The sequence below is a fragment of the Dermochelys coriacea genome, chromosome 24 (genome assembly GCF_009764565.3).
Source record: "Dermochelys coriacea isolate rDerCor1 chromosome 24, rDerCor1.pri.v4, whole genome shotgun sequence".
NCBI classification, from domain to species: domain Eukaryota; kingdom Metazoa; phylum Chordata; order Testudines; family Dermochelyidae; genus Dermochelys; species Dermochelys coriacea.
Genome location: NC_050091.1, coordinates 1079812 through 1106320, shown reverse-complemented (window position 1 = coordinate 1106320; position 26509 = coordinate 1079812). Strand labels below are relative to the sequence as shown.

The 26509-nt window shown below is 63.5% G+C and overlaps 2 protein-coding genes across 3 annotated transcripts; one reads left to right on the top strand and one right to left on the bottom strand.

Annotated features, from left to right (window-relative positions):
* Positions 1 to 1351: 1351 nt before the first annotated feature.
* On the top strand, positions 1352 to 17799 carry IL6R (interleukin 6 receptor). Of its 2 annotated transcripts, XR_006276954.1 has the most exons (11): positions 1352 to 1507; positions 5011 to 5250; positions 5521 to 5644; positions 6494 to 6675; positions 6887 to 7047; positions 8666 to 8810; positions 8917 to 8960; positions 9224 to 9305; positions 9693 to 9801; positions 10839 to 11837; positions 17788 to 17799. XR_006276954.1 is itself a non-coding variant. In XM_038383544.2 (10 exons), exons 1-10 carry the CDS (start codon positions 1435 to 1437, stop codon positions 11044 to 11046), a joined length of 1368 nt encoding a protein of 455 aa, XP_038239472.1. In that variant the 5' UTR covers positions 1352 to 1434; the 3' UTR covers positions 11047 to 12119. The 2 variants fall into 2 exon arrangements, 1 of the variants encoding a protein (XP_038239472.1); XM_038383544.2 differs by lacking the exon at positions 17788 to 17799 and having other exon boundaries at positions 10839 to 12119.
* On the bottom strand, positions 13589 to 26456 carry SHE (Src homology 2 domain containing E). The gene is made up of 6 exons (XM_038382435.2): positions 25387 to 26456; positions 23220 to 23346; positions 19842 to 20156; positions 19184 to 19343; positions 18398 to 18517; positions 13589 to 16661 (listed from the first exon to the last, which is right to left on the bottom strand). Exons 1-6 carry the CDS (start codon positions 25858 to 25860, stop codon positions 16475 to 16477), a joined length of 1383 nt encoding a protein of 460 aa, XP_038238363.1. The 5' UTR covers positions 25861 to 26456; the 3' UTR covers positions 13589 to 16474.
* Between the last annotated feature and the right edge of the window lie 53 nt (positions 26457 to 26509).

Below are 26509 nucleotides of genomic sequence, written 5' to 3'. Positions count from 1 at the left end.
CTGAACTGGCCCAAGGGACTATCTTCTAAACGCCCCTGGGGTCCAGTGCTCGGCTGCTGTAACACCCCCGCTTTGCAGTGTGGCCGCTTTACACCAGCTGAGGAGTTGGCCCATGAGCTCCAGGGATCCCCCCCCTGTATTCTGGGAGGGTTTTTTATTTCCTCCCTCGGAAGCAGCGGCGGGGCCCTGAGCTGGCATGGAGCAGTGACTGGTTCTTGCTCACATGCTCAGGGTCCCACTGAGGGCTGGGGGTGGGAGTGGGGGTGGGGAGGAATTGCCACCTGGGTCACTGGCAGGATTATGGGTGTGTCTCACTTCATTTCTGTGCCATTGTGGGGCCTTGGGGCCTCCCGGTCCCTGTTGGTGGCTGGGTTTAGTGTGGAGCTGTGGGGGTCTCTTCTGGCCCTAAACTCTCTGACTCTGTTCTGTAACACCCCCGCACCCAGTATGTGCTGCTTCCTGGCACCAAGCTGCTGGAGTGGGGCCCCCATCCACTCTCCTGTCTGCCCCTGGAAATCAGGAGTTTTACCCCTGTGTGAGTGGGGCAGGGACACAGCCCCAGTCAGGAGGGGGTTAACAGGCCCCAGCCGGGGTGAGAGAGGGGCTGACCTTGAACTGGGGGCAGGCCAGGCCTCTGCCTGCATTATGTCCCTTGGCGCTGTCACTGATTAACGAGGCTGGTACACAAACAGCTGCCCCTCCCAGCCCTGACCATATCCACGGCGGGGGCATACACTGGGTCTCCCCAATGCCCACTAGCCCAGTGCCAAGGGCTGCTCATGCGTCCCCCCCTCATGCCGAGTAACCAGAGCTGTACTGGGGGGCAGGGTACCAAGGCACAGGGAGGCAGAGACCTGCCCAAGGCTGCACAGGGCAGAGCAGGCAGGAGCCCTGGATCCTAGGCGGATCCCCCCCATCACACTCACAAAGCTCCCCCTGTCTGGGGGCATCCCAGCCAAACTCTTCAGAGCAGGTCCTAGGAGAGAGGCTGCCTGTTACCCCACTCCCTGCCCCCCAGAAGCCCATAGAACCCAGGAGTCCTGGCTCCCAGCCCTGCCCCCTCTAACCACCGGACCCCACCCGGTCCCAGAGCCCCAGGTAGAACCCAGGAGTCCCGGCTCCCAGCCCCCTCCCCTTGACACCACGTCAGCCTGCATCTGGGGATGGGAGTCGCGCGCGAGAGGGGGGGCGTCTCTGCAGGTGCCCCCCACCCTTCCACGCTCTCCGCCCCCCCGTTGCTCAATCTTCCCTTTCACAATCGCAGCCCCCCCCAGTTCCTCAAATGTTGTTCTGCTGCCAGGCGCGCCCCCCCGCCTGCCACGTGCCGGGGGAAGCCCCGGGCGGGGGCGGCGCCCGTGCGCACAGGCTGGCGGAGTCCGAGCGGCGGGATGCTCGCGGGGGGGCGGACGCCGGCAGCCCCCGGGGCGCAGGAGCATGTGGGCGCTCCGGGCCGCCGGGCTGCTCTGTCTGCTGCTCGCCGCCGCGGGGGGGCCCTGCCCGCAGCCAGGTGGGTGCGGGGGCCGGGGGGGCGGCTCGCTGCGGGGCGTTGGGCGGGGGGGCGTCGGGCTGCGCCCTCTCTCCTCCGCGGGGTCCCCTGGAGCCAGGTGAGCAGCCCCGGCCGGGCGGGACCCTGCGGGGAGATCGGGGGTCCGGGCAGCCGTGGGCGGGGGGGTCTCTTTCGCCCTGGGGACATTGCACAGATGGGGGGGCTGGGAACCAGGACTCCTGGGTTCTGTTCCCGGCTCCCGGAGGGGGGGGTCAGGACTCCTGGGTTCTGTTCCCGGCTCCCGGAGGGGGGGGGGTCAGGACTCCTGGGTTCTGTTCCCGGCTCCGGGGGGGGGGTGTCAGGATTCCTGGGTTCTGTTCCCGGCTCGGGGGGGTCAGGACTCCTGGGTTCTGTTTCTGGCTCGGGGGGGGGGAGTCAGGACTCCTGGGTTCTGTTCCCGGCTCCGGGGAGGGGGGGGTCAGGACTCCTGGGTTCTCTCCGCGCTCCCCGGGGTTGGGGAATGGCAACGCCTTGTTTTCAGTCTGAGCTGAGAGGGGCTGAGATTTATTTACTCTTGGTTCTTCGCCTCCGCCCCCCCCCCGTGACTCCGGGGTGAGCGCTGCCCCTCCCCCCTGGCGTGCTCCTGCTGGGACCCCCCCACAACCTCCTCCTCTGTCCCCAGAATGGCGGGGCCCCACCGGGTGCTCCCCATGGGGCCGGCCACCGGCTCCTGCTCCCCTTCCTGGCTGGAGGCCCCTGGGCTGAGCTGAACTGGAGCTGGGGGGAGTGCAGGGGGTCAGAGGCCCTTAACTCCAGGGCTCCCAGCTGGGGCTGCCTGGGGGCTGGCCCCACTCCTTTGCCTGGTGCCAGGGGTGCTCTGGGGGAAGGGTTGGTCCCCAGAGGGCATGGCAGCCTGTGAGTGACCCATATGCTCTGAGCCCCTGCCCCAGTCTCTTGCAGCTGCCAGGGGGCAGGGGCACAGGGAGCACCCTGCCCCCAGCCTAGGATTGGGCAGGAGGGGACCCCATGCTGCAAAGGGGGCATCTGGGCCCTTGTGACCTGCAGGTACCACAGGAACTGGAGTGGAGCCTACTGTGGCCTGGACAGGGGGATGTGGGCAGAGGTTGCTGCCACTCTCACCCTGCCTTCCCCAAAGCCACTCAGACCCCTCCCCCAGGGGGCCAGACGGGAGCCCGGGGGGCACAGAGAACTCTGCACTTGTAGGAGGATAACTTTGGATCAGGCCTGGTTTGGCGCCCATCTGCCTCCCCACTCTCAGCCTGCAGGACCCAGCGTCACCCCATGGCCCCTGTCGGCTGTGCTACGCCAGGCTGCTCAGGCCAGCACAGAGGCTCATGAGCAGGGCTCCCAACTGCCCCACATCTGTGGTTGGGGCCTGGGGTCGTCCTGCCTGGAGCCTCCGAGCTTCCCTGCTCTGGTGTCTGGCCGTGGCCACCCAGGGGCCGGGACGGGGCAGCTGTGGAGTCGTGCCACACAAAGAGCAATGAGCTGCTGACTCTGGGGAGAGCCAAGAAATGAACCCAGGCGTCCTGGCACCCAGCCCCCCCACTGCTCTCCCCAGGGAGGAACTGAAACTTCCCAGCACAATGGGGAAGTGCCCAGGCCTCCTGTGTGCCGATAGCCAAGGGCTGAGTTGCTGTTGGGGACTGGGTCCCTTGGGTGTGGTCCAGGCGGTGCGGAGCTGCCCGGGCCCCCGGCGCTGGGTTTGGCTGGGTTCTGAGCAGCCTGCAGCCACGTGCGTCTCCCCTGAGCCAGCAGCCCTCGCACTGTCACTGGTTATTTATACCCGGGGCGCCCCTCGCTGACGTAAGGGTTAACCCACCTGGTGGGGCGGGGCCCCAGCCCAGGAGTCCTGGGTGGAGGGAAAAGCGCAGGTCTGGAATTGCCCAGTTGTGGCCTCCAGTCCCCAGAAACTCTGCCCCACAGCCCCTGGGCATGAGCCTGCCTGTTCCGGGGGCGTTTGGGAGCCTGGCTTAGAGGACCCCCCTGAAGGGTCCTTGAACCAGGCACTGTGCAGAGCCGCAGAAGCAGATGGCTCCTGCCCCAGAAGCTTCACCTAAGGAGCTGAGGGAGGCAGGGCGGTTTCCCCGGGTGGACCGTTGGGGAACTGAGGGCTGGGGAGGTGCCGGAGCTGCCCCAAGGGAGCCTGTGGCAGAACTGGGAACTGAACCCAGGTCTTCTGGGTCCCAGCCCAGTGCCTGATCCCTTCAGTGGAGAGGTGCCCCCCTCCCTCAGCATCTCCCTGAGGTGCCCTATTACCCCCACTTTACTGGGGGGCAGGGTTGCCCCCCAAGGCTCGGCCCAGATTCAACTCTAGCTCTCCTGGCTCTCAGCCCCATGCATGGGGGGCTGGTCCCTGCAGCACCTGTGACGTGCCCCCTGGGATTAGCAGGCAGCTGAGAGGTCCATGTGCTGAGCCAGACCGTTGTGTAAGTGGGTTCAGGTAGGACTGGCTGTTCCTGGCAGGGCCGTGCGGGCACTGGGCACTGGGAAACCTGAGTGTTTGCTTTTGTTGTTGACACTTGTGGGTTTGCAAAAATCCCAGCTCCTGTAAACCTGGTTGGGGGGACAGGGGGGAGCTGTCAGTCTCTGATCTTTACAAACCACCTGGCTCAGCCACGATCCAGCTGAGCCAAACCCAGCTCTGGCCCCATCCTGATGCTGGTGGTGCCCCTGTCCCAGAGATGGCTTGAGGATTAACCCTTTGAGGCCAGCAGCCCTCCAGGGCCCTGCTGCTGCGTGGCTGCCCCGCTGGCAGGGCCCTGGGTCCCCTGTGATTGCTGTGCACCCTGGCTTTAGGCTCTGGGAGCTGGAGGAGCAGGGATCCCTTGAGTCTGCTCCCCACACCCCAGGAGCTCTGGACGCCCCTCCCGCAACTGGCTCCGGGAACTCTCAGGCACCTCCTTGCTGCTGGGCACCCAGCTTGCCCAAGGAAACCAGGAGCCCATGGCCCCATTAACACACTCCGTGTAGGGCCCAGGCTGGGGCATGGCTGGCCAGATGTCTCTGAAGCTGCGGCTGGCACGGGCTGGGAAGGGGGGATCTGATGGTGGTGGGGCCCAGCCCCAGTGCCTTGGAAAGAGGTGGGTGAGGAAGTGACAGCTCAGCTAGGCCGATGCTCGATGCTCGTTCAGGCTTGTCCTCTCCAGCAAATATTGACACTGAGTGGTTTCCTAGGAGCCGGGAAGGGGCTGCCAAGTGCCCGAGGCTCTGCCCTCCAGCCTGGTGGTGAGATGGAGGGTCAGCAACACCATGGCACACAGCAGCCAGCAAGAGTCATCTCCTGTCACATCATAGCCTGGTCAGCTTTTGGCACCCAGGGGAGGTGGCAATCCCCATGGAACAGAAGGGGAAACTGAGGCACAACAAAGTTATTTGCCTAGGGTCATACAATGAGTCAGTGGCTCAGTGGGGCATGGAACCCAGAAGTCCTGGTCCCCTCAGCTCTAACCCCTAGACTGCACTCCCTTTCCTCTGCACTGATGGCACTTCCCCTCCTGCAGTCCTCCCGCCTGACGCAGTGCTGAGCACCGTGGGAGAAAATGTCACCCTGCCCTGCCTGCAGTGGCAGCTGGAGCCAAATGGCACCATCAGCTGGAAGCTGGAGAGCCAGGCTGTGAGTTCGGAACGTGCAGTGCCGGGGGCCAGCCTACTGCTGCGCCAGGTGCAGTACAATGACTCGGGCAGATACAGCTGCTATGTGGGCAGCTGCCTGGTGCGCTCACTGCGGCTGCTGGTGGAAGGTGAGTCTGGCTCGGGGCAGGGGTGCCTGTGCCAGCGGCTGGGGGGATGTCCAGATCCACGGGCGCCTGGACTGTGGGGACTCCTGTGCCTGAAGGATGCTGCAGCAGTGTCTGGGCTGCCAGACTCATCCAGCAGGGTCCAAAGGCAGCACTGGGCGAGTGCCTGGCTGGCATGGCTGGCCCCCCTTCTGCCCCCTGCCCGGCTCTGCAGCCACTAACCCCTGCTCGCAGTCCAGGGGCTCCCCTCACCGCAGCTTTGTCTGACTCCAGAGCCCCCGGAGCCGCCTGGCTTCTCCTGCTACCGGAGGAGCCACGTCAGGGACGTCCTGTGTGAGTGGCAGCCACAGAGGAGACCGTCGCCCCGGACCAGGGCCGTGCTGCGGGTGAAGAAGTGGTGAGAAGCCTGAGGGAGCTGGGCCATGGTCGGCGATTGCCCTGAGGCCCTGCGAGGGGCACCCAGCCCTGCTTAGCTGTTATCCGTGGAGCCAGCTGAGGATGAGAGCGAGCCAGGCCAGGATTTGGCATAGAAGTGGCCAGCATGGCTGTGCTGCCGATGCCTGGCAGGGTCCCTCCCCGCTCCCCAGCTGCCGGCTCTCCATGAGCTGAGCTGAGGCCTGCTTTCCTGGCACCAAATTTCCCTCCCCCCTCACTGGGTGCTGCCATCCCGCAGGGCTGGGAGTCGGGACGGTGCTGGACTGGGGGATGCCATGGCAGGGTTGGATGTGGAGATCCCCTGGGGGTTCTCTCCCATGGCCATCACTGCTGAGCCCTGGGTGGCGCTGGTGGGGGACGGGGGGTGCTGCTGGCCTTCAGATCAGACCCCACGCCAAGGGCCTGACTATGTCTACTCAGGAAAGAGCCATGCACCTCCTCGCAGACATCCTCCCTCCGTCCCCCCATGCTCACACCCTCCCTACTTTCAGTTCCATACAAGGGCCTTCTCCTCTTCCTGTTCAAAAGCGTGGCCCTGCGGCTGCTCCGTTCCACCCAAGAGTGGCTGCAGTGCAGCACCGTGTGCAGAAAGCGCTTGGCCAGGGGAGATGCCTGAGCGGGGCATGAGGCTGCTGTTGCACGGCTCACCTGGGGATGTTGCAACCCGGGGCAGACCCTGCTGTGACCTGGAGCTAATCTTGGGAGCTCTGCAGGACCCTGGGGACGTGGGGGGGGGTGTGGCAGGGCCCGCTGGCTGTGTGCTGCACCTAGACCTGAGCCGTGTCCCGTCCCCCCCCCCGCTCCCCCGCAGGTTCACCGGGGAGAACGCCACGGAGCAGCGCTGCCGCTACTTCCCTAAAGTGGACAAATTCACGTGCAGGGTCACGGTGCCGCCCAGCGAGGATGACACCTTCCTGCTGGTGTCCGTGTGTGTCAGCAACGGGGTGGGGAGCGTGGCCAGCAAGGGCCAGGTCATCTCGGCCAACCGTGTCTGTACGTATGGCTCTCTGCCCCTCACCCCCACTGCCCCTCCTGCCGCCCCCCTTCTCCCCACACTTACCCCACTGCCCCTCCCCGGAGCTTTGCCTGCCGTCCTGCCCATGTTCCAGCCAGGTCTCTCTCCCCATGGGGCTGCTGGGTGCTGGTGGGGGAAACATGCTGCACTAGACACACCTACCATGGCAAACTCCCCTCTCCCTGACAGTGAAGCCAGACCCTCCGGTGAATGTGCTGGTGGACCCAGTGGAGAGAGCGCCCCAGAAACTGCGTGTGAACTGGATGTACCCGCCCTCTTGGGACTCCAGGTTCTACCGGCTGCACTTCCAGGTCCGGTACCGGGCTGAGCGCTCCCAGAGCTACACAGAGGTGAGCCCCCCCAGCTCGCCCCGCACCTGACAGGCCAGCTCTACGCACGCCCCACCCTGCAGCTGCTGGGCAGGATGGGCTCCCCTGCCCCCCCCAACTCCCATGCCTGGGACCCTGCCCCCAGAGTTACAGCGTGGCGAGAAGGTCCTGATGCATCGCATTTCCCTGTGGACAGGGAGGGTGCTACCCAGCTCCCTGGGGCTGGAAAGGAAGGGGGGACTGTGATGCTTCCCGGGGTACCCAGCGTTTGGAGGCACCTCGCTAGCATCATAACACACATCCTACACTGAGCTGGAGCTTTACTAATGGGACATTAGTATGGGGTGTCACGGAGTCCCCGGGCAATGCTTTGGAACTGCTCCCTATGAAGCCAGGCACGACTCTGGGGGAGTCTCCTCTCTGGGAGCAACCTGTCTGCAGGACACACAGCTCCCCCGGCTTCCCCCTTCCTGGGTCTGAACTTGGAGCATTCAGCATCCTCTGCCCCTCCGTGTGCTCCCCACAGCGAGTCTGCCCAGGCGGGGTCCTGGGGAAGTCAGAGGGTCCTGCCCCCCAACTTTGCAGTTAGACAGGACTCTCAGCCAGCCAGTAACACAGAAGATTTATTAGATGACAGGAACATGGTCTAACACAGAGCTTGTAGGTGCAGAGAACAGGACCCCTCAGCTGGGTCCATTTTGGGGGGGCAGTGAGCCAGACAACCACATCTGCACTTCACTCCTCGTCCCCAGCCAGCCCCAAACTGCCTCCCCCTCCAGCCCCCCCCCCTCTGGGCTTTGTCCCTTTCCCGGGCCAGGAGGTCACTGGATTCCTTTGTTCTCCAGCCCTTTAGCTCTCACCTTGCAGGGGGGAAGGGCCCAGGCCATCAGGTACCAGGAAACAGGGTGTCGCCATTCTCTGTGTCCAGACCCCTGCACACACCTGCCCTCTAGGGCTCTACAACGATCATACCCCCTTATCCCACCCCCTAGATACTTAAGAACTGCATAGGGGAAACTGAGGCACCCCCACAATATTCAGAGGAAACATTAAGAACAGTCCCGCTTTGTCACATGGGGCCAAGAGCGAACACTGCCCCCGTTCCTCCCAGCGTACTGCTGCCGGGCGTGGCTGGGCTCTTCCATTCCTGCAGCAAGCTCGCTGGCTGTTCCCTGGCTAGCCCGCTACAAGCCCAGAGCGATTCAGACTGTCCTTGGAGCCTTAGTCACAAACCAACCCCCTCTGTGGAGTCCTGTGGAGTCTGTGATCTCGGTTAGCTGGAGTACGCAGCGCATCTCCTGCCTGCCTGAAGGGAAGATGTTCGTCACCTGGTGACTTGCTTGAACTCCCAGACCTTACAGATCTCCGGTCTAGGGACCCAGCTTCTCCCAGAGGATCCGTGCGCACGTCTCACTGGGGTTGTTACGCCCAGCAGAGACCTCCCTGGCTACTCTTCGGTGAATTATCCTAGACAACGGACTTGGGGGATCCCTGTAAAACTCTGCACCCCCTGTGCCCTTGGCTAGTGGGCATCATGAGGTTCTGGGGTCACAGGGACCCCGGCTGTCCCAGCTAGGGAGGAGGTGGGGGGCTGTGCCAGTCCTGGTGCCCATGGTTTAATTCTGCCTGTTGCTTGCAGATCGACCAGCTAAGAGAAACATTCCTGGTGATCCACGATGCCTGGCACGGCGCACGGCACATGGTGCAGGTGCGGGGGCTGGAGGAGTTTGGCCATGGCTCGTGGAGTGAGTGGAGCCAGGAGGCCATGGGCACCCCATGGGCAGGTAGGACTAAGGGAGATGGGAGGGGAGGGGGTCCTCTGGGTGCTGACCCCTTCCTCGTCCCGATTCCCAGGGCTACTCTCTCACTGTTCCTCTCCTTGGATTGCAGATCCCAACAGCCTTGAGTGGCAGACAGGATCCTACAGCTCGCAGGTAAGGTGGGTGGTGCCGGAGCTGCCTGCCTGTCTGGCTATGTGCCCGTGGGACCTGGTGGGAGGGTGAATAGGTCTCAGGGCTCGGCCCTGTGTGTGCTTCACCCAAGGGCTCTATGGTCTGGGGGACGGGGGAGCGGGACGGGGGACATGCCATGTGTTGGGGGTGTCGCGGGCAGGGATGGGGGATATACTGTGTTTTGGGGGTGTCACAGGCAGGGGTGGGGGGACCCTGTTGCTAACCCCCCCGTCTCTTTCCTCCAGTTCCCCTCGGATTATGATTTCTACAGCGACACGTTCACAGGCCCCCCCGGGCCCTACAGCAGCAACACAGAGGGCGCTAACGGTAATGAGATGCCCCCCCCCCCCACGTTGGTCTGTCAGGCCCAGGGCTCCCCAGGTGGGCAGGGCTGCCACGCCAGGGACGTGTGGGGCAACCCAGAGCCCAGCTGGCAGCGTGGGCTGAGCACCCAGACAGAGAGCCCTGTACAGCTGCCTCAGGACGGGCTGATCGGGGCAAAGCGAGCCAGGTGGCAGCCCCATGGGTGGGCCCCAGGCTGGGCTGGCGACTCAGGTGGTCCCCATCATTCTCCAGGGCTACCCTGGCCTTTGCAAAGCCCCCGCTGGGAGGTGGCCCAGCAATACCCAACCCTGCAAAGTGAACAAAGTTGGGGAGGGGGGTGCTGGGCCTTGCCGTGTTGGGTAACAGTGCCCGTGTCCCTTCGGTTTGCAGGGGAGGCTCTTGGTGTCGGCGACCACTCCACTGTGCCCCTGCACACGTTCCTGGTCACCGGAGGGAGCCTGCTTCTGGGCACTAGCCTGCTCGCTGGCATCGTGCTCAGGTGAGACGCGGCCGGAGTGGTGCAGGGGGTGCTGGGCCCCAGGCCCTGGGTGGGGCAATGCTACCACTGGCCTGCTGGGGAAGCAGTGAGGGAGGGACAGTCGCTCTGAGCTGGTGCCCCAGGCCAAGCAACGTACGCCAGGGTTGAATCCGTTACTCCGGTGTGAGTCTGGAGTGACTCCCAGGCACCAGGGCAGGACAGGGTCTGGCTGCTGGGCTCAGCCAAGTTCCTGCCTGACTTGCCCCTGCAGAGCCAAGAGAGGCCGTCTCCATAGAGCAGTCTGGGGCCTTCTGGCGAACAGGAAAGGGCCCCTACCCCTTATATGGGTGCCACTGCTGGCCTGAGGCAGCTCTCTGGGAGTCAGATCCTGGTCTCCCTCCAGCCGAGAGACGCCCCTGAGGCCCCCGGCAGGGCTGGGAGAGCCCCCTCCAGCCCCGCTCTGTTTCCCTGCAGTCCGGCAGCATGGACTCCTGCTTGGCTATTTGCCGGGGTCCTTTCCTGAGGGCTGTGGGCTGCCTTAGCTGATCCCTGTGTGCTGGGCAGCCGGGCTTGTTCCGTTACCCAGCCCTGGCACAGAGCCCAGAGGGGCCCGGGCCCTGCCCCCAGCACGACTCTCCCCCTTCCACTGCAAGTGACTCACCCAAACGGTGCAGTGGGGGGCTCGGGCACACTGCCATGGGAGCAGCTGGGTGCATCTCGCTCTCTGTGGCCCCCCAGCTAGTGCTTGCTCTCAGGTGTGGGGGGAACAGGACACCCCAGTCACCACCGACTGCGTTTGCTGCTGGCCCTTTCGCCATGGAGAGCTGTCCTTAATTCCCATCTCGCAGGCCGTTACTGCTGGAGACTCAGTGGGGCTTTGCCCCCTGCCTGCCCCCGGGAAGAGCCACGGGCCTGGGGCAGCCACATTGTGGTCCTGGGGCCACGGGCACCCTGCCAATGCTGGCCTGAGTCCCAACCCTGCTGCCAGCAGGAATCGGGTTATCGGTGGGGCAGGAGCCTCCAATCTTGGCCCCTTTCTGCTCTGCTCTGTGTTCAAGGTACAAGAAGAAATGGAGGAGGGGCTTGCTGGGCCAGGGCAAGGCCAGCGTGGTGGTCCAGCACCCCTTGGTGCTGCTGGCTCCTCTGAGCCCCACGTCCCCGGTAAGCGAGGCCCCGCTCCTCTCCCCTCCAGCGTCACCAAGCAGTGTTGGCTCCACGGGCCCCTTCGAGGTCACCAACATGGATTATCTCCTCGTCCCCCAGTAGCTGGGGAACCAGCCTCGCTGGCCTGCGACACCCCGACTGCCCCAGCAGGCGCCAAGGCAGGGGCCCAACCTTGTGGCTCAGCTATAAATAGCCTGGCCCTTAACAATAGCGCTACCTGTGCCCCGGCGGGCTGGGGCCGCTGTGTCAACCGCTTCCGGGCCGCTCTGGGCTCCTGGCAGTACCAGGGACGCTGCTGGAAGGAGCCAAACCTGCTCTGTCCTCCCCGGGAGATGGACCCACGCCCACTTGCAGCAATGCCCGGGGCTCAGACCGGCAGCCAAGCAGCTCTCCCACGGTCTCCCCCAAGCATCCGGAGCCAGTGTTTCCCAGCATGCCCCGTGGTGGGGTTTGGACAGTGCTTGGGTGTGGGAGTGACATGGCGTGGAGGGCGTCCAATGAGCCCACTTCACGTGGAAGGTGGCAAGGGCTGGCCTGGCCCCACTGCTGGGAGAGGGGCATTTACCAGTAGAGCCGGGCAAGCTCCAGGCACTGGGCATGCAGGCCACTGCCCTGCAGCCAGGTGCTCGCCAGGGGAAGTCAGCTACAGGGCTGGGCTGAGGGTCAGCAGAGTCTGAGCCAGCACTGCAGCTGGGTGGGAGCAGCTGACACGGCCTTGGGGGGCAGGGGCACCCGAGCTGTGGACGGACTCAGGGCCTGCCCTACTCTGGTAGTAGGGGGCCATACCTGGCACTCGGCAGCTAGAGTGTGTTCCATCCCACTGCCCCCACCAATTGTATGGGGCTGGAGGTGCCAGGTGCAGCAGCCACAGGGAGCTCACCATCTGAATGGACGTGGGGGACAGTGGCTCAGAGTGGGGGTAGGATGTGCCCGAGCTCCCCCAGCCAGGCACTGGCAGAAGTCAGGCCTCCCCGCCTCTCTGTAGCAGCTTGTGTGGGGCCGTAACAAATGCTCTGTTGTTGGGCTTGCGACTGGCCCCTGCCCCTTCCTGGTGCAGTGCTGAACATTGGATTCTCTCCCCCCCTCATCAAACTGGTGTTTGTGTTAACAGGGGTTTGTACAGGAAGAACCGTGTGTTGGCAAACGTGTGTCCAATAAATGTTTTTTACTCCGTGCCTAGGGCTGCTGCTGCTGGCCAGGTTGGGGGGTGGGTTTGCTCATGGGGTATTAGCCGTATCTGGTGCTGTCTCTTGGCGCCAGAGGGGCCGTGACTGTGTAGGTGGAAGCAGAGCACTAACACGTTCCTCCATGGCTGGTGAGCCCAGGCCAGAGCCAGGCAGAGAACCCAGGTGTCCTGGCTCTTAGGCCTACAATTTGTTTTGCAACCCTGAGAAAGAAAAATGGGGGCTGCAGCTGGTGAAGGGGACAGGTCCCTGTTGGGGCTGGCCCCTGCCTTAGAGGATGCAGCTGTCTCTTCTGGGGCTGGGGGGCGAAGGCAGCAGGGTCTTGGCCACCTCTTGGCTGCAGCTGGGGGGATGGCAGGGCTCAAGCCCTGGGCACATGGGAGAAGGGATGGGTTCAAAGGGGGAGCAGGACCAAGGGCTGTGGATTCAAGGGGAGATGTACGGGGCAGGGGCCAGGCTGCGAGCTGAACCCCAGGGCTCCTAGCCCCACTGCTGACTGCGCTTCTCCGTGTGAGTGGCTGGGGCAGCCCCCACCCCCGCCCAGGGCAGTGCAGAGGAAGGTTTGCTGCCTGCTATGTAAATGGCCTACCCTGAAAGTACCTGCTGCCATCAGCTCTAGTCTGGGTTTGAGTCAGCTCCTTCCCACCCAGAATAGCTGGCGACAGGGACTGACAGGTGAGAGAGTGTCCCTCTGCCCCCAGGATGAGGGTTAACACCCCCACCCCAGCGTGCAGGAGCCAGGCCCCCAAGCTGGGAACCAGCCGGAGGGCAGGAAAACACCCCCTGGAGCGTCCCCAGGGCTGCTTTTGAAGCCCCCTCCCTGTTCTCTGCCTGAGGGGAAGGGGTTTGCCATTGTTCTCACGGGGAGCTGAGCCATTCTGCCAACCTGGCCCCCCAAGAACAGCAGGAGCTCACACAGCTTCCAGACTTGGTCAGACAGCAGGCAGGAGCCGGGGACCCATGCTGTTCTTAGGCCTTGTCTACAGGGGGAAATTGCCCAGCAAAGCGAGCCTGGTACGATTCCCACTCTGGAACCTCCACAAAGGCCGTTGGACCAGAAGGGCTAATGCAGAGTGGGTTCTTCCATAGCAACTCTGCCGGCCCCAGCTGCACAAGGCCTGACCAGAAGTAAAGCCAGATTTACCCAGGCTAACAGCAGACTCCATCTCAGACCAGCTGTGTGACTTGTCTCTTTCTCACTTCTGGTCACACATTTTATAAGACACGAAGTTCCACAAGTGCGGGTGAGAGCAGGAAGCTGACTAACCCTGTCTCTGTCACTGAAAAGGGAGAAGGAAAGATTTTTTTTCCTTCGTACTGATGCAAATCAGAAAATCCAAAGCCCAGGGAGCCTTGCCACTGATTTCAATGGGCTTGGAACCACGCACTTACTGCCACTGCAGCCCTAGCGAGCGTCTCTGCTGCCCAGGGCTCAGCTACACGCACAGATGCTGGGCAAGGCTCTTCCTTGAAGAGACAGTTTATTTCCTCCTAGCTCCATGGCTACAAGCAGCCTTGTGCCCGTTCTCACCCGACATTCAGAGACATCATAAAACCTTCTTGGGCAACATCATAAATACATTAAAAACAATTAATACAGACAAGCAGCTGGTTAAAGACACAGTCTCCAAAAACCAAAGGTCAAACACTGGCTAGCGATCCACACGTGGCACAGGGCTCAGCTACCTGCTGAACCAAACAACGCATGACAACCGGCCAGGCTGACCTGCCCATCACTTGCCCTGTCCTAAAAATAAAATGGCCATACGCCCACCAGGAGCATCGGTCCAGCTGGATGCTGCGTGCACATTCTAACCGGATGCCCCGGGACAACGGCTAGACCAAGCAGCAGCCTAGCTTGCGTTGGGAAGGGGATTCAATTCCTTCAGCGGGGCAAAGGCACTCGGGGCTTGTCCTCACTGCAGAGCCAATGCCCGTGTCGCCGTCCGCACCCCTCCCGCGAGGGTGCTGGCACAGGGTCAAGGGAGCGGAGCTAACCCTGCATTGAGGCCACAGGCGGCCAGCTGGGTCTCCGGCCATGCTCCAGCGGGGAGAACCGGCAACCAAGGAGTGAGTAACATTTTCCTTCCTTGCCTGGTCCCACCCTGTAATGCAGAGTCCTCACCACACGGTGGCAGCATTGTCCCAACCACTAACTGGCCCCTTTCTGGTCTCTGCCCACCCAAGGGTGCAGAGAGGACAGGGCAGGGGAGCCCCTGGCTCTGGGTAGGGGGCAGAGCAGTGGGGAAGGGGCGGCCTCCGTAGGAGTTGGGGCTCTGCTGGCAGTTTGCGTCCCCTCCATAACAAACCCCTGCCAGGCGCCAAGCCAGCAAAGCAGGTGCTGACCTGAGCCCCGGCCAGCAATGACCTGGGGCTTAGCCACATGCTCAGGGGCTTTGCTGACCAGGCTCCGTTATGGGGAGGGAATCACCTGACTCAGGCTGGGGCCGAGCACAGCCACGGTGCTGCTCTATCCATCTCAGGGCAGTCGAACTGCACAACCCCCCTAGCCTGGGATAACGCCTGTGTCACACTAGCTAGGCCTCACCCAGCTGGGACCAGGAGCACCCTAAGTGCAGGGCAGCTGTGTGCCCACCCTGGGGGCTATGCTGGTGTAGTCCTGCCCCAACTGCTGTATCTACCCCACAGGGAACCCCATGAAAGCAACAAACGTGCCATCAAATATACCAGGGTCACAAACTGTTGGGGGAGAGATCAGGCAGAAATTGGGCCCCCAGGACCCACTGAGAAGTTCTGCTCTCTCCTTCCTCCACTCCAGGAAGCCCAGGGGGTCACTTACCCCCAGCAGCCCTGGCCTCATCAGACAGAAGAGAGACTTTCATGCTGGCAGTGAGGAAACCCAGCCATCTGCCAGGACCCGTCCGTCCTTCATGCCCACTTCGGGGTCTGGTGCACGCTGCTCTGCGTCGGGGTGAATTTCACCTCTCTCCCCCTGGCAGCGCTGCTGTCCCACCGTGCACAGGCTGGTTTGTGACTGGAGGGTTGCTGGAGCCCTTTTTTAAAATACATTTGCAGCATCAATTTGTTTTTAGAGGGAGAAAGCTAGCATGCAGGTGCTGGCAGGATCGCTGCCTGCCGCCCCGTCAGTCATGCCCCACAGGAGCAGTCAGGTGTTTAGAGCCTGGAGAGGCAACTGGCACAGGTCACCATGAGTAGGTAACGACATGTGCCCCCATTCCATTAGGCAAGTCCTCATTAGGGCACTGCCAGAAGTATGGGCAGGCAGGCCCTTGGGAATGGGCCCAAGGGACACCCGGAAGAACCCCTCTGTCAACTGCTGCTCCCCAGAGGGAAATCATAGGGGACTTCCCCCCAGAGGGCATGTAAAGCGCCCGTCTGAGTGGGAGTTACTTAATTCCAAGCCGGCTCTCAGCACAAGTAATTAACCTATTGGGACTTGAAAGCATGTCAGAAAAATGCCCTTCCTGCCACCTGGAGCAAGACGCCTGCACACGCCCGCCGGCAGGTGGGAACGCACTCCATGGGGCACTACCCGAACACAGAGGCTGCCCTCCGTTCCTACCGCCACAGGGCATTTGGCCCTGTCTTTGGGCTACACTGGGGCAGGACAAACCGGAGAGAAGAGAAGGCATGGAGGGCAGAATGAGCTGGCAGTGGAGGGTCACAAGGATGCGAACAGCAGGGAGACACCTTGCGATCGAGTCAACCATCTTGGCCTGGACAGGAAGCACTGGGGCAAAGGGGCCTCCTGGGGCACAGGAGAGTCTAGGGAAGCAGAATGGCTGCCCAAGGGCCAGGCCCCAGCTGCCCACAACCGTCAGAGACCCCAGGAAGCCAAAGGGGATGTCACCCTCTCAGACAGCAGCTCTGGCTTGGCCCGGGAGGCAGGAGTCAGCAGGGGAGGAGCTCTGGCCTGTGCCACACAGGTCAGCCCAGAGGAGGCAGATGGCCCCTCTGGCCTTAAGGGCATTGAGACCAGGACCAGCTGCCCAGCGTCATGCTGACCGACAGTCCCAGGCAGTGCGGGGTCACCTGAGGCTGGGGCACCTCCCCCGGGGCAGGCCATTGGGAGACAGGCTAGTGATCCCTACATCCCTTTATACCGGCACCAAAGCCTGGCAGCTCCAGCTCCATGCAGGGCCAAGGGGGCTCTCCGTGGGGCAGAGTGTTCCCAGGTGGTTCCCCTGGACGGAACAAGCTCAGCTGTGCTGGTGAGTGGGGCCTTCGACTCTATCCAGAGCGGGCCCCAGAGAGCTGCCGCTGCTGCGATGCACCTGGCTCCACGTGCGAGCCCACCTACCCGGCCCCCTGGCTGCCCCGATGTCCATGGAAAAGAGCCAGGCAGCTGGCTGGGCGTGGCCGCGCTAATGCAGCTTGCTATGTACAGGGTGCAGCAGGGTCATGTGCTCTGCCCCTTTGAAGGGCAGCTTCTCGGTGGAGTAGTGATGCACCACCTCGGGGACGCTGCCGAAGACGCCGCTGGTCTGGCTCAGCGTGTACTTGTTGTCCTTGGTCTGGGCCACGAGGATGTGGACACATCCCTGACTGGTCCTGCAGCAAAGACACGGGTTGGGGGGAGATCAGCCCTGCCCATGGGGAGTGACCGCAGCCGGGGTCCCTGGGCGCTACAGTCCTCGCTCTAGCTCCTCCCGTCCCAGGGCCTCCCAGCACTTCAGGTATGAAACCTCGCAAGGCCCAAGCATCTTCGTTATCCCCACTGTGCAGAGGGGAAACTGAGGCACAGGGAGGCTGTGCCTCAGCAAGTTAGTGGCCAACTCAAGAATAGAATCCAGGAGTCCTGGCTCCTAAGCACGTGAACTCACTCCCCCACCGGAGCCAGGAATAAAACCCAGAAGCAGTCTTGGCTCCTGACCACCAGACCCCACGCCCCTCCCAGAGCTGTAAATAGAAACCAGGAGTCCTGTCTCCCAGTGCCCTGCTCCCCCCACACCAGGCACTGAAGGGTGACCCCAGAGCAGCAGTGACTGGCTCCAGGGGGAGACTTCTCCACAGACAGCAGCTGGATCAGACCCAACGGGAACTGCTGCGTGCAGAGCTCCGGGCTAGCTCCTTGTCCAGCGTGCTGCCTTGGGGGTGGGGGTGTTTCCCGGGGTGTAGTCCTGGGCACCACCACCTCCAGGCTCTGCCAGCTAGCCCTGCTGCCAGGTCCTGGTTCTCTGCTGCCAGCACTCTGGGCTGCCGTTTGCACCCACCGCTTCCCATGCCAGACCGACACCATCGTCCCCCGGGCCAGGCGGGACTGGAGCAGCCACACGAGGGGCTGGCGAGTCCCTGGGTACGTTCCCATTTCCCTGGGCTGGGCCTGGCTAGGGGCTGCCCAGGGCCATTCCGGCCCCGCAGTCGCCTCGTCACCAGTCCAGCCCCCTGTTTGTTCCCTTCCCTGCTCCAATTGTTTCGGCTCCAGGGGCTCCACTTCCTCAGGAAGGAAACGCCGCCAGCACTGCCGACAACGATCCTCCAGCACTGTGCCAGAGAGCCAGGGGCCAAGCACTGTCGTGACCCGAGCCGGCCCTCAGGGCCGCACCTCCCAGGACGCAGCCAGCAACAGGGAGGCTGAGTGATGTGCGGGGCCTTGCCCCGTGCCTCGCATGGGGGCTGCCCAGGGTGCTCCACGCCCACAAGGCATGGAAACCAAGGGGGTCAGTCTGCTCCCCAGAGACCCTTCTGCCCAGGAAAGATGTTTCTGCAAGGCAGCTCCACAGAGCCCTGCCAGTACTCCCGGGTCCTATTTCCAGCTCAGGGAGGGGCATGGGGTTCAGTGAGTTAGAGCAGTGGGGCTGGGAGCCAGGACTCCTGGATTCTTTCCCTGGCTCTGGGAAGGGCCCAGAGTCTAGTGGGTTAAAGCAGCGGGGCTGGGAGCCAGGACTCCTGGGTTCTATCTCTGGCCCAGAGAGGGGCCTGGGGTCTAGTAGTTGCCAGTGCAAGGTGCCCATTATGCCCCTGGACATGACCGCCCCAAGGGGGTCACCCCACATTTTATCCCATGTAAAAGTCTCCAGCAGCAGGGCTTCCCCACGGGCCGAGCCACCTCGCTCCCGGGAAACGCCCAGCTCAGTCTGTCTCAGTGGGGCCAGCCCCTGCATCTCCCACCAGTGATCGGCTCTTTCGATGGCTCCCAGCCCATGGTACAGTCACTGTCCTCCCAACTGAGCCCTTCTGGCCACAGGGGAACCGTATGCCCCAGCCAGGCCCATCCAACACCCAAGGACGGGGCCCTGATCTCAGCTCTGCCTGCCCCCCTGCAGGTAAAAGTCTCAACTACTTACTTGAGCGCGATGGAGTATTTGCCGGTCCCCGTCTCACTGGTCCGCACGAGGTAACCGGCCTCTTTGCAGGGCTGCAACCGGCTCTCCGCCTCAGCCCGGGTGATAGCTCCATGGTACCAGCTGCGAGGAGCAGAAAATGGACTAGGTTTCTGAGCAGGGCAAGTCCTGCAGGGCCCCTGAGTCCTGGCTGGGTGGGGTGGCCAAGGAACCCTTCATGTGCTCTCCCAAAGGAGCGCTCAAGTTGGGGGGGGTTAGCTCTGGGGGTGCATGGCACACCACAGGCTCCAACTTCCCTTTCCCGTTAGTAAAAGGCACCTGCATGGCCCAGGGAGTAGGGCGGGGCCCTTGGGGCAGGGGTGCCTTTAAGGGCTGGGTGTCCAGGCCATCAGAGGCTGATAATCTCGTTAGCTTTAGGAAGTGGCTGGAGATCCTGGGATGGGAGGAGATGGGGCCAGGAGGGGACCCCAACATTGGGGCTGGCCCAGAGCCACTGCTCAGCTCCTCCACATCCTCGTTCAAAAGCCAAGATTTGGAGGCAGGGGAAGGAGAGAAAAATTTGATCTCCCAAATTTGATCTCCCCTGGTGGGGAGAGCCTGAGGCAGAGGGGTCGAGACAAGGGACACCCCAAAGCCCTCAGAGGAACAGGCCGGTGGGAAGGGGCAACGGTGAACCAGTCATGAAGTAACCTCATTTTGTTTGGGATGCTCCCTGGGGTGCGGGGCCAGGCAGGGGAGGGGGGAGGCTTGGCATGGGACTGGGCAGGGGAGGCCGGGCGCGGGGCTTACGGCTGCTTCTCCAGCACCAGGGCTGGGTCCACTCGCTCCCCCTCGCCGTGGTCTGAGAGCGTCGGCTTCAGGGTCTTGGGAGTCCAGCTCTTCTGGCGATGGTGCTGCCGCAGCACCTCATCCTTGGGGGCGCCCGCCCGCTCCGCTCCCTCAAACTGGACTGGAAGGAAGGGCTCTGTTTGCCGTCCGGCAATGGGCAGAAGTGCCCGACTCTCCCCACCCCAGACCCAGCCTGAATGGGCCGCGGTCGTCTCCCCATGGCTGCGAGGGCAGCCATGTCTCCCTCGTGCTGGCTCTTCCCCAGCTCCTGGGCTTCCCCGACCTGGATTCTGTCCAGCAGCTGGGGAGCCCAGATCCCCTCCTCACCCCCAAGGATGTGTTCCTGAGCTCCCTGCCAGGGGTTGGGCACCACCCACTGGATATGGGCACCACACGGTGTGGACGGACATCCTGGCCTCTGCTAGCAGGAGAGTGGGGCAGCCTGGGGCCATGCAGAAACCAGAGCGACCCCATGGCTGCTCCCCTGAGAACAGGCCCCAGGCATGTGCCCATATGCCTCTGTCATCTGCAGGCCCATGCCCTGCCAGCCCCAGTGTCCCGCCAGCCAGTGCGCGCCCCTGCGCCCCGCTGGCCAGCGCCCCACAGCCCCTCCCCCTACCTGACAGAGCCTTCACTATCTGCTCCTTCTTCCACTCCCAGGGCTGCTCGTACTCTGCGGCAGGGCGCTCGTCATTCTCCGGGAGCCGGCTGTCCACAGCCCGTGTCCTCCTCTCCTGTGTGGTGCTGGCCGGTGCCTCCCTGGGCTCATAGGGGGTGTCATACAGCTGCGGCGGGGCCTTCCCCACCTGCTCCTTGGAGCCCTGCCGCTTGGGCACCGCGTCCGGCCGGGCGCCACCCTCTCCCAGTTCCCCAGGCCCGTCCAGCAGCAGGATGGCTTTGACCAGTGGGTCCTTGGAGCCCCGCCTGCGGATTTCTGAAAGGCCAGGGGAGAACCAGAGTCAGGCAGAGCTGGGTAGGAGGGGGCAGCAAGGCGGCCTGCCCCCTGCCTCATAATAATGCCCAGGTCATCCCCCAGACCCAAAGGTGGGGGTGAACACCCTGGAACCTGCAATGTCAGGGCTCAATCCAACACACCGCGCCCTGGGAGACTCCCACGGACCCCCACAGGCGTTGGCCAGGCCTGTACCCAAGGGCTGACCCAAACTGGTCCTGGGAACCCCCCGGCCCTGCAAACCCAAGCTTTGGGGGGCAGGGGATTAATGCTGCTTTGTGGGACATCGGCACAGGGAGCTGGGAGGGCAAGGTGCTGTCCTCCCTGAATGCTATGGGGCTTGGAAGAGGGCGTGTCCCCCCGGTCTCAGCACTGGGGTACAGATCAGGAGATGAGTACCAGGGTGGGTCTGGGGTCTCTCTGCCCTTCCCTAAGGCGCCACGGTAACAGGAACAATCCTGGAGCTGCAAAGGGATCCTTCCTGCTGGGAGAATGGAGCGGGACGTGCAGGACAGGCTCCCAGAGGAAACGCAGGCAGGAAGCTACGCCCTGGCTGTCCGATAGGAGCCCCTACGCCACGGCAGGCCAGCGGGTGCAGCGAAGCAGGGCTGGGACCAAGCTAACCCTGCCGTCCGTGGGACATGCATGCAGCTGGCCAGGGGCTGGGGATTGGCCCCGGGCCCCCCTCCATGTTCACACTCAGCACTGGGACCCTTATCCCCCAAGTCACGGAGCCAAGCTGCGCCCCGAGGAGAAGGGGGCCCAGGGCCGAGCTCCCACATTGCGCTGGCTCCGGAGGGGCGGAGCCACATGAACCCATGGTGGGCAGCCTGGGGAAGGGACCCTGCCCAGTGCCTAGCAAACAGGAGCCTACCCTGCGGCCAAGGCCGCCATGGGTACAGCCGAGCCCTCAATAAAACCACCCAGCTGCCCCCAACCCTTCTCCGTCCACTGCGAACCCCGGCGCCCTGCATGGAAAAAACCCATCAGCCAGCAGCAAATCTTTCATTTCCAGCTTCCGCTCCACTTGCTTCCTGTTATTCCGCCCAGCTGCCTGGCCGGGGCGAGCCAGGGCCCAGCGCAGCACGGCACGGGCTGGGGGCAGCTGTGCTGGGAACCGGGCCGCCCAAAACCCCGGGTTGCTAGCCACCCGCGGGATGTATTTTTCAAAGGGCAGGGGGAGAAAGTTGCTGTAAAACGAAGCTGTAAATCACCCCAATTCCCTGGGCTCAAGGGAACTGCAGAGCTCCCAGATAGTCCCCGTGCCCCCGCTGCTGCCCCTTGGGCCTTGGACAGCCCAGGAGCACGCCACCCCCATCACACTGGAGACAGGAAGAAAGCCCGAGAACCTCTGCCCACTGAGATGCCTGGGGGGGAACCTCGGAGGTGAAAGCGGGAAACGTGCTGCACCAGCTCGCCCAGCGATCTCTGCTGATCCCACCCTGTAGCCTGGCTAGTCCAGCCCAGGGGTCCCCACCCGGCTCTGCCAGTGCCCCTCACTCCTGACCCACAGCCCCTCCTGCTGGCCCAGCCCGGGGCACCCCTCCCACCTGGATTTGCCAGTGCCCCTCACTCCTGACCCACAGCCCCTGCCGGTCCACCCAGGGCACACTAGCTCTGCTGAAGCCCTGCAATCAGGTGTGTGCCCAGCTGTTTTGCAGAATCGGGGCGTGGAACCTGGAAGCAATCAGGAGGGACTCAAAGCTTCAGCCGCAAACAGCCCAGAGCCCTAACTCTGCTCCCACGCCCCCTCCTCTCCCCAAGGTGTCACCGACCCAGCCTCTGTCTTGGCTGGGTTATGCAGGGCAGGCTCACGGGCACAGATTACCACCCACATCCTGGCCCAGCGGTTCTCAGAGTGAATTGCCACATGCCCGGCACACCAAGTCAGGGGTGGGGGGGACAGGGGACACACCCCTTTGCTGTGCTAGTCCCTTCGTAAATACACCAGTGTCCCCTGGCTACCCCAGACCTGACCCCAGGCCAGACACCAATCGGGTCTTCCATGGGCTTTGGATCAGAGCCCAGCGGAGGCGTAAGCAGTAACCCAGGGAATTCAAAGCTCCTCCGTGTGCACTCGTTCCCTGAGACCCTTTGCAGTCCCTGGAGTCCACATGCGAACGGGGCCAAGCGCCACGCTCCATGCCTGCCCTGAGATACGCCCCAGCCGCCCCCCGGAGTCAGTGACCGAAGGCAGAGTCAGGCCCCCACCCCGGGGAGCACCAAGTTCGATTCTCTCAAGCCCTGGGAACGAAGAGCTCCCAGCCCCAGTGGGTCGGCACAGGGCGAAGGCAGGAGCCAGCCGGGTCACCCGATGCGGAAGGAGCCCTGTGCGTTGGGGCTGTTGCTGGCCAGGCCTTTGTGCAGCAGAGCCGAGCTGGCTGGTCTAATAACACGGGCGAGAGAGCGGGGGAGGGAGGGAACCGAACCGGCCAGACACAGGTAGCTATAGCTCTGGAGCCCGCCCCACCTGAGTCTGGCCAAGGACTCCAGGGACGATGGGGCTTCTGCACACCAGGATCGGGCCCCCGAGGGATTCAGTACCTGGCCCCATAGAGCGCTTCCCCGTTTCGTTCCCCTCTTCTCCGCGCCGGGGGCTGCTCGTTTTACTTCCCTTCACTGAGGGATTTGAGCAGAGGTCAGAGTCCATCGACCCCCGGGTCAGGCCCGGGCCAGAGCCCACTCTGCTCCTTATCTCTCCCCGCAGGGCAACAGGAAACAGAAGAGCCGGCTTCCTGCTCCAGCTCGGTTTCATTTCCACAGGCCGCTTTGGGGACTGCTGCAGGGATGGAGTCTGCCCAGCCTGGAGCAAACTCACATCATACCCAGCTCCACAGTTTCAGGGGATGGGTCTTTAACATCTGCAAATATCCCCCCTGCATGGGACTTCACGCCACTTGAATGAGCCGCCCCAGAGCCAGACATTCCCCGATTTGGCAAGGGGCAGATTTAAATATTGGCCCATGCCTCATCCCGCCCAAAGTTTCCCTTTCCCAGGGTCTAATGGGCACTGACCAGCCCCACCGCGGCTCCCCAACCATGCACCTGTTATCATCTGCTGCGCGTCGTAGGGCTCCATGTACCCGTCGTTCTCCTCCAGCCGCTCCGCCTCCCGCTGGCCCTTGGTGCGCTTGGCGTCGTATGGGTCAGCGTAGTCCTCCAGAATGATGACCTGCGGGGGGCAAAGAGATCCCAAAATGCCAGCCAGGACAATCACAAGCCCCCTAAGGGCCACAGCACCAGTTCTCCCAGTTATGAGGCGGGAGGGCCTGTGTTTCCAGCAGTGCTGAGACCCACAGCCCCCCACACCTTCAACTGGAGAGGGGGATGCTCAGCAGCACCACTGCCAGCTCTGGGCCCTGCTTCACAGCCACTGGTGGCACAACCACGCGACACGACTGCGTTCATATGCACGGTGACGGGAATGCTTCGCGGTTGGAGACAATATAATCCCAGAGGGATCAGAAGCTGGTAGGGACAGAGAGAGATGAGGTGGCCTGGCCTGGTGGGGAGAACATAGGAGACCTGGCTTCTATCTCCTGCCCTGCTGGGTGGCCTTGGGCACGTCCCTTTCCCCCCTCTCTGCCTCAGTTTCTCCTTCCACACTTTGCCTGTTCGGACTTGTGAGGCCGCCGGCACAGGGGCTCTCTCTCACGACGACGCAGCTGACACATGGGGAGCTCCCAGCACAGATCAGGAGGTCTGTAGCCTTCACAGATGCCGGCCAGTCGTGGTGATGCTAGCGGGGAGCCTGGGGTTCCCTGTCACCTGCTAACGCACATGACAACCGCAATGGCCTCACGCTCACGGGGATCATACCAGCTGGTGGCAGCACGCCAGCGTCCCCGGAGAAGACAAGGCCTCTGCATCAGTGCAGCGCCCAGCACAAAGGGGGCCCGATGTGCAACCGCAGCACCCTGAATTCGAGACCCAGGACCTGAGAGGCAGAGACACACATGGGTTCCAGGCAGTGGGGGGTGCCCAGACGAAGGCTCCTGTGCCAGCGGGGGCAGAGGGTTAACGAGGCCATTGGCTGCAGAAGCCAACGTGAAATGCACTCGCCTATCAGCCTGGAGAGAAACACGAGACAGCGGGATGTGGCGTATGCAGAGGACATGCTGGGCGCCCATTTCCCCCACTCTCGCTATCCGATGAGGCTGGGGGGCTGGGGCTGGCCGCTGGGCTGGCTAGCGGCAGAGCTGCAGGTTGGAACGGGGCCGTACCTGCAGAGCGCGCAAGGAGGGGCCCTGGGCAGGAAGAGCAGTGAGAGCTGTGGGGCAGAATCGAGGTGCATTAGAGCAGCTCAGGGCTCCTGGGGGACAGTCTGTGGGTCAGGGCTGACCGGCCGGGGGCACCTCTGTCTGGGCCAGCAGGAGAGCTGCAGGTCAGGATCACGGCTCAGGCCAGTGCTGCCAGCGGCTCTCCGATTCCAGAACGTAGACGCTTTATTTAGCTAAACAGCAGCCCCTAACTCAGCCTGTCCCGCTCCCCAGCAAACGGGATCCTTCCAGCCAAACTTTTCATACCCCTTCCCTTAACGAGCAGCCAAGTCTGCAGGGACTAAATGAGGTCAGCATAGGATCAATGAGCTGGGGCGGGGGGGGGGGAGGGGGAGGGACAGAGTGCCTATTCTCCCTTTGACGGATTAAACCGAGATTGGGATAAAGGGAATTACGAAGAGACGGCGGAAGGAAAAGGGCTCGGAGCACAGAGTTAGCCGGGCTAATGAGCTGAGCCGACGGCATTGAATGCTGCCTGCTCTAGGAGTTTTCCTCAGGCCCCTCATTTCGCAGGATCTGGGGAGGGGGAATGAGAACGTGACCTGCCCACGGCCACGCACGGGATCTCTGCCAGGCAAAGGGGCCGCAGCTCTCCCTGGGGGCGCTGGCTCCCTCTAGGCACCAATACTTCCATCCCATCCGGCAGGGCAGCACCATCCCCTTCCCCAGGCACAGGGCAGGCTCAGAGCACGTAGACGCTGCGTTCTGACGGCGGGTTAGCCGCGGGAGTTAAAGCCCCAACGGCCGCACTGCTAACGCCCGTGAAAAGCGGAGTGGCCGTGTCTTCCCGGGCGGCTGACCCTGAGTTAAGAACGGCCATTTGCTGCCCGTGTAGGCCCCCTGGGAGAGTTGCCCAAGCCAAGCCCAAGCCCACACAACAGCTCCCGCGAGTGCCAGCCCCGGGCACTACCTGCTAGGCCACGGCCCCTTACCGTCTCCTGCTTGGCGCTCTTGGCCTTGTCCTCCTCCGGCGACGGGCTGGAAGCTGGCGCTGGGCTACTGCTGGGGTAGCTTTTCCCATTCTTCTCATGGGCATCCACCTTGATGAGCCGGTTCATGTAGGTGCTGCAGCCGGTGCCCTTGGGGGTGCCCTCCTGGGGGCTGCCTTCCACCCGCGAGTTCTTGCGCATCTTGCCCGTGGCGGCCTGGATCAGTCCCTGCAGGTTGTCCCGGGACAGCCTGCTACCGCCATCCTTGCCAGGCCCCGGGGCTGCCCTGCAACCCCCCAGCTCGGCCGCCGAGTTCTTGCGGTTTTTGCCCTGCAGTGGGCCAGAGCCAGGCTCGGCGGGGCCCAGGGGCTTCCGGGAGGCACTGCACAGCTTGCCTAGACTCCCGCTGCCTGGCCTGGCCCGCTCTGAAGCGGTTTTCAGATTGGAGGGGAACTCCTTGAACCACTTGGCAGCCATGGGGCGGGGGGGCCGCTGGGCTATGGCTGGGAAAGGCTGAAGCTGAGCTGCCGGGGAGGAAGGAGAGGAGATGACCTTTGCTGGGGATGGGGGGATCCGGAGCCTGGTGGCTTGGGGGAGGGGGCGTGCCCCACACACGGGGCCCACGTGGGAGCTCCGTGCCAACTCGGAGCCAGCAGGGGATGCGGCTGGGGAGAAGGGGTGGTCCTGCTTCCCCCTCGCCCCTGGCAAAATCACAGTCCCAGCGCGGGGGGGAGAGTCACGGCAAGGGGGCCCCCATCGCAGAGGTGGGGAGCTGGTCCTTAACCCATGGGGGGAGCAGCAGTGAGGGGGGGAGTAGAGAATTTCACCTGCAGGAGAAGGGGGTGGGGATCTCCTTCACCCCGGGGGGGCGCAGATGGAGTCGCTCCAGATCCTGCACCCCGCCCCACGGGGCCCCACGGAGCGCTACTGGGCGCCCAGCTCCCGGGCAGCCCCGAGGCCTGGAGGGGGTCTGCGGGGGCGCAGCGCAGCAGGGGCGGCTCCGTGTCTTCTGCGCCTCGCTCCCGGCCGCTCAGCTCCGCTCCGAGGCCGCCGGCCAGCGCTGCCCGGGCTCCCCGCCCAGATCCGGAGGGGGCGGCGCAGGGCCCCGGCCGGCCGCAAGGGGGAG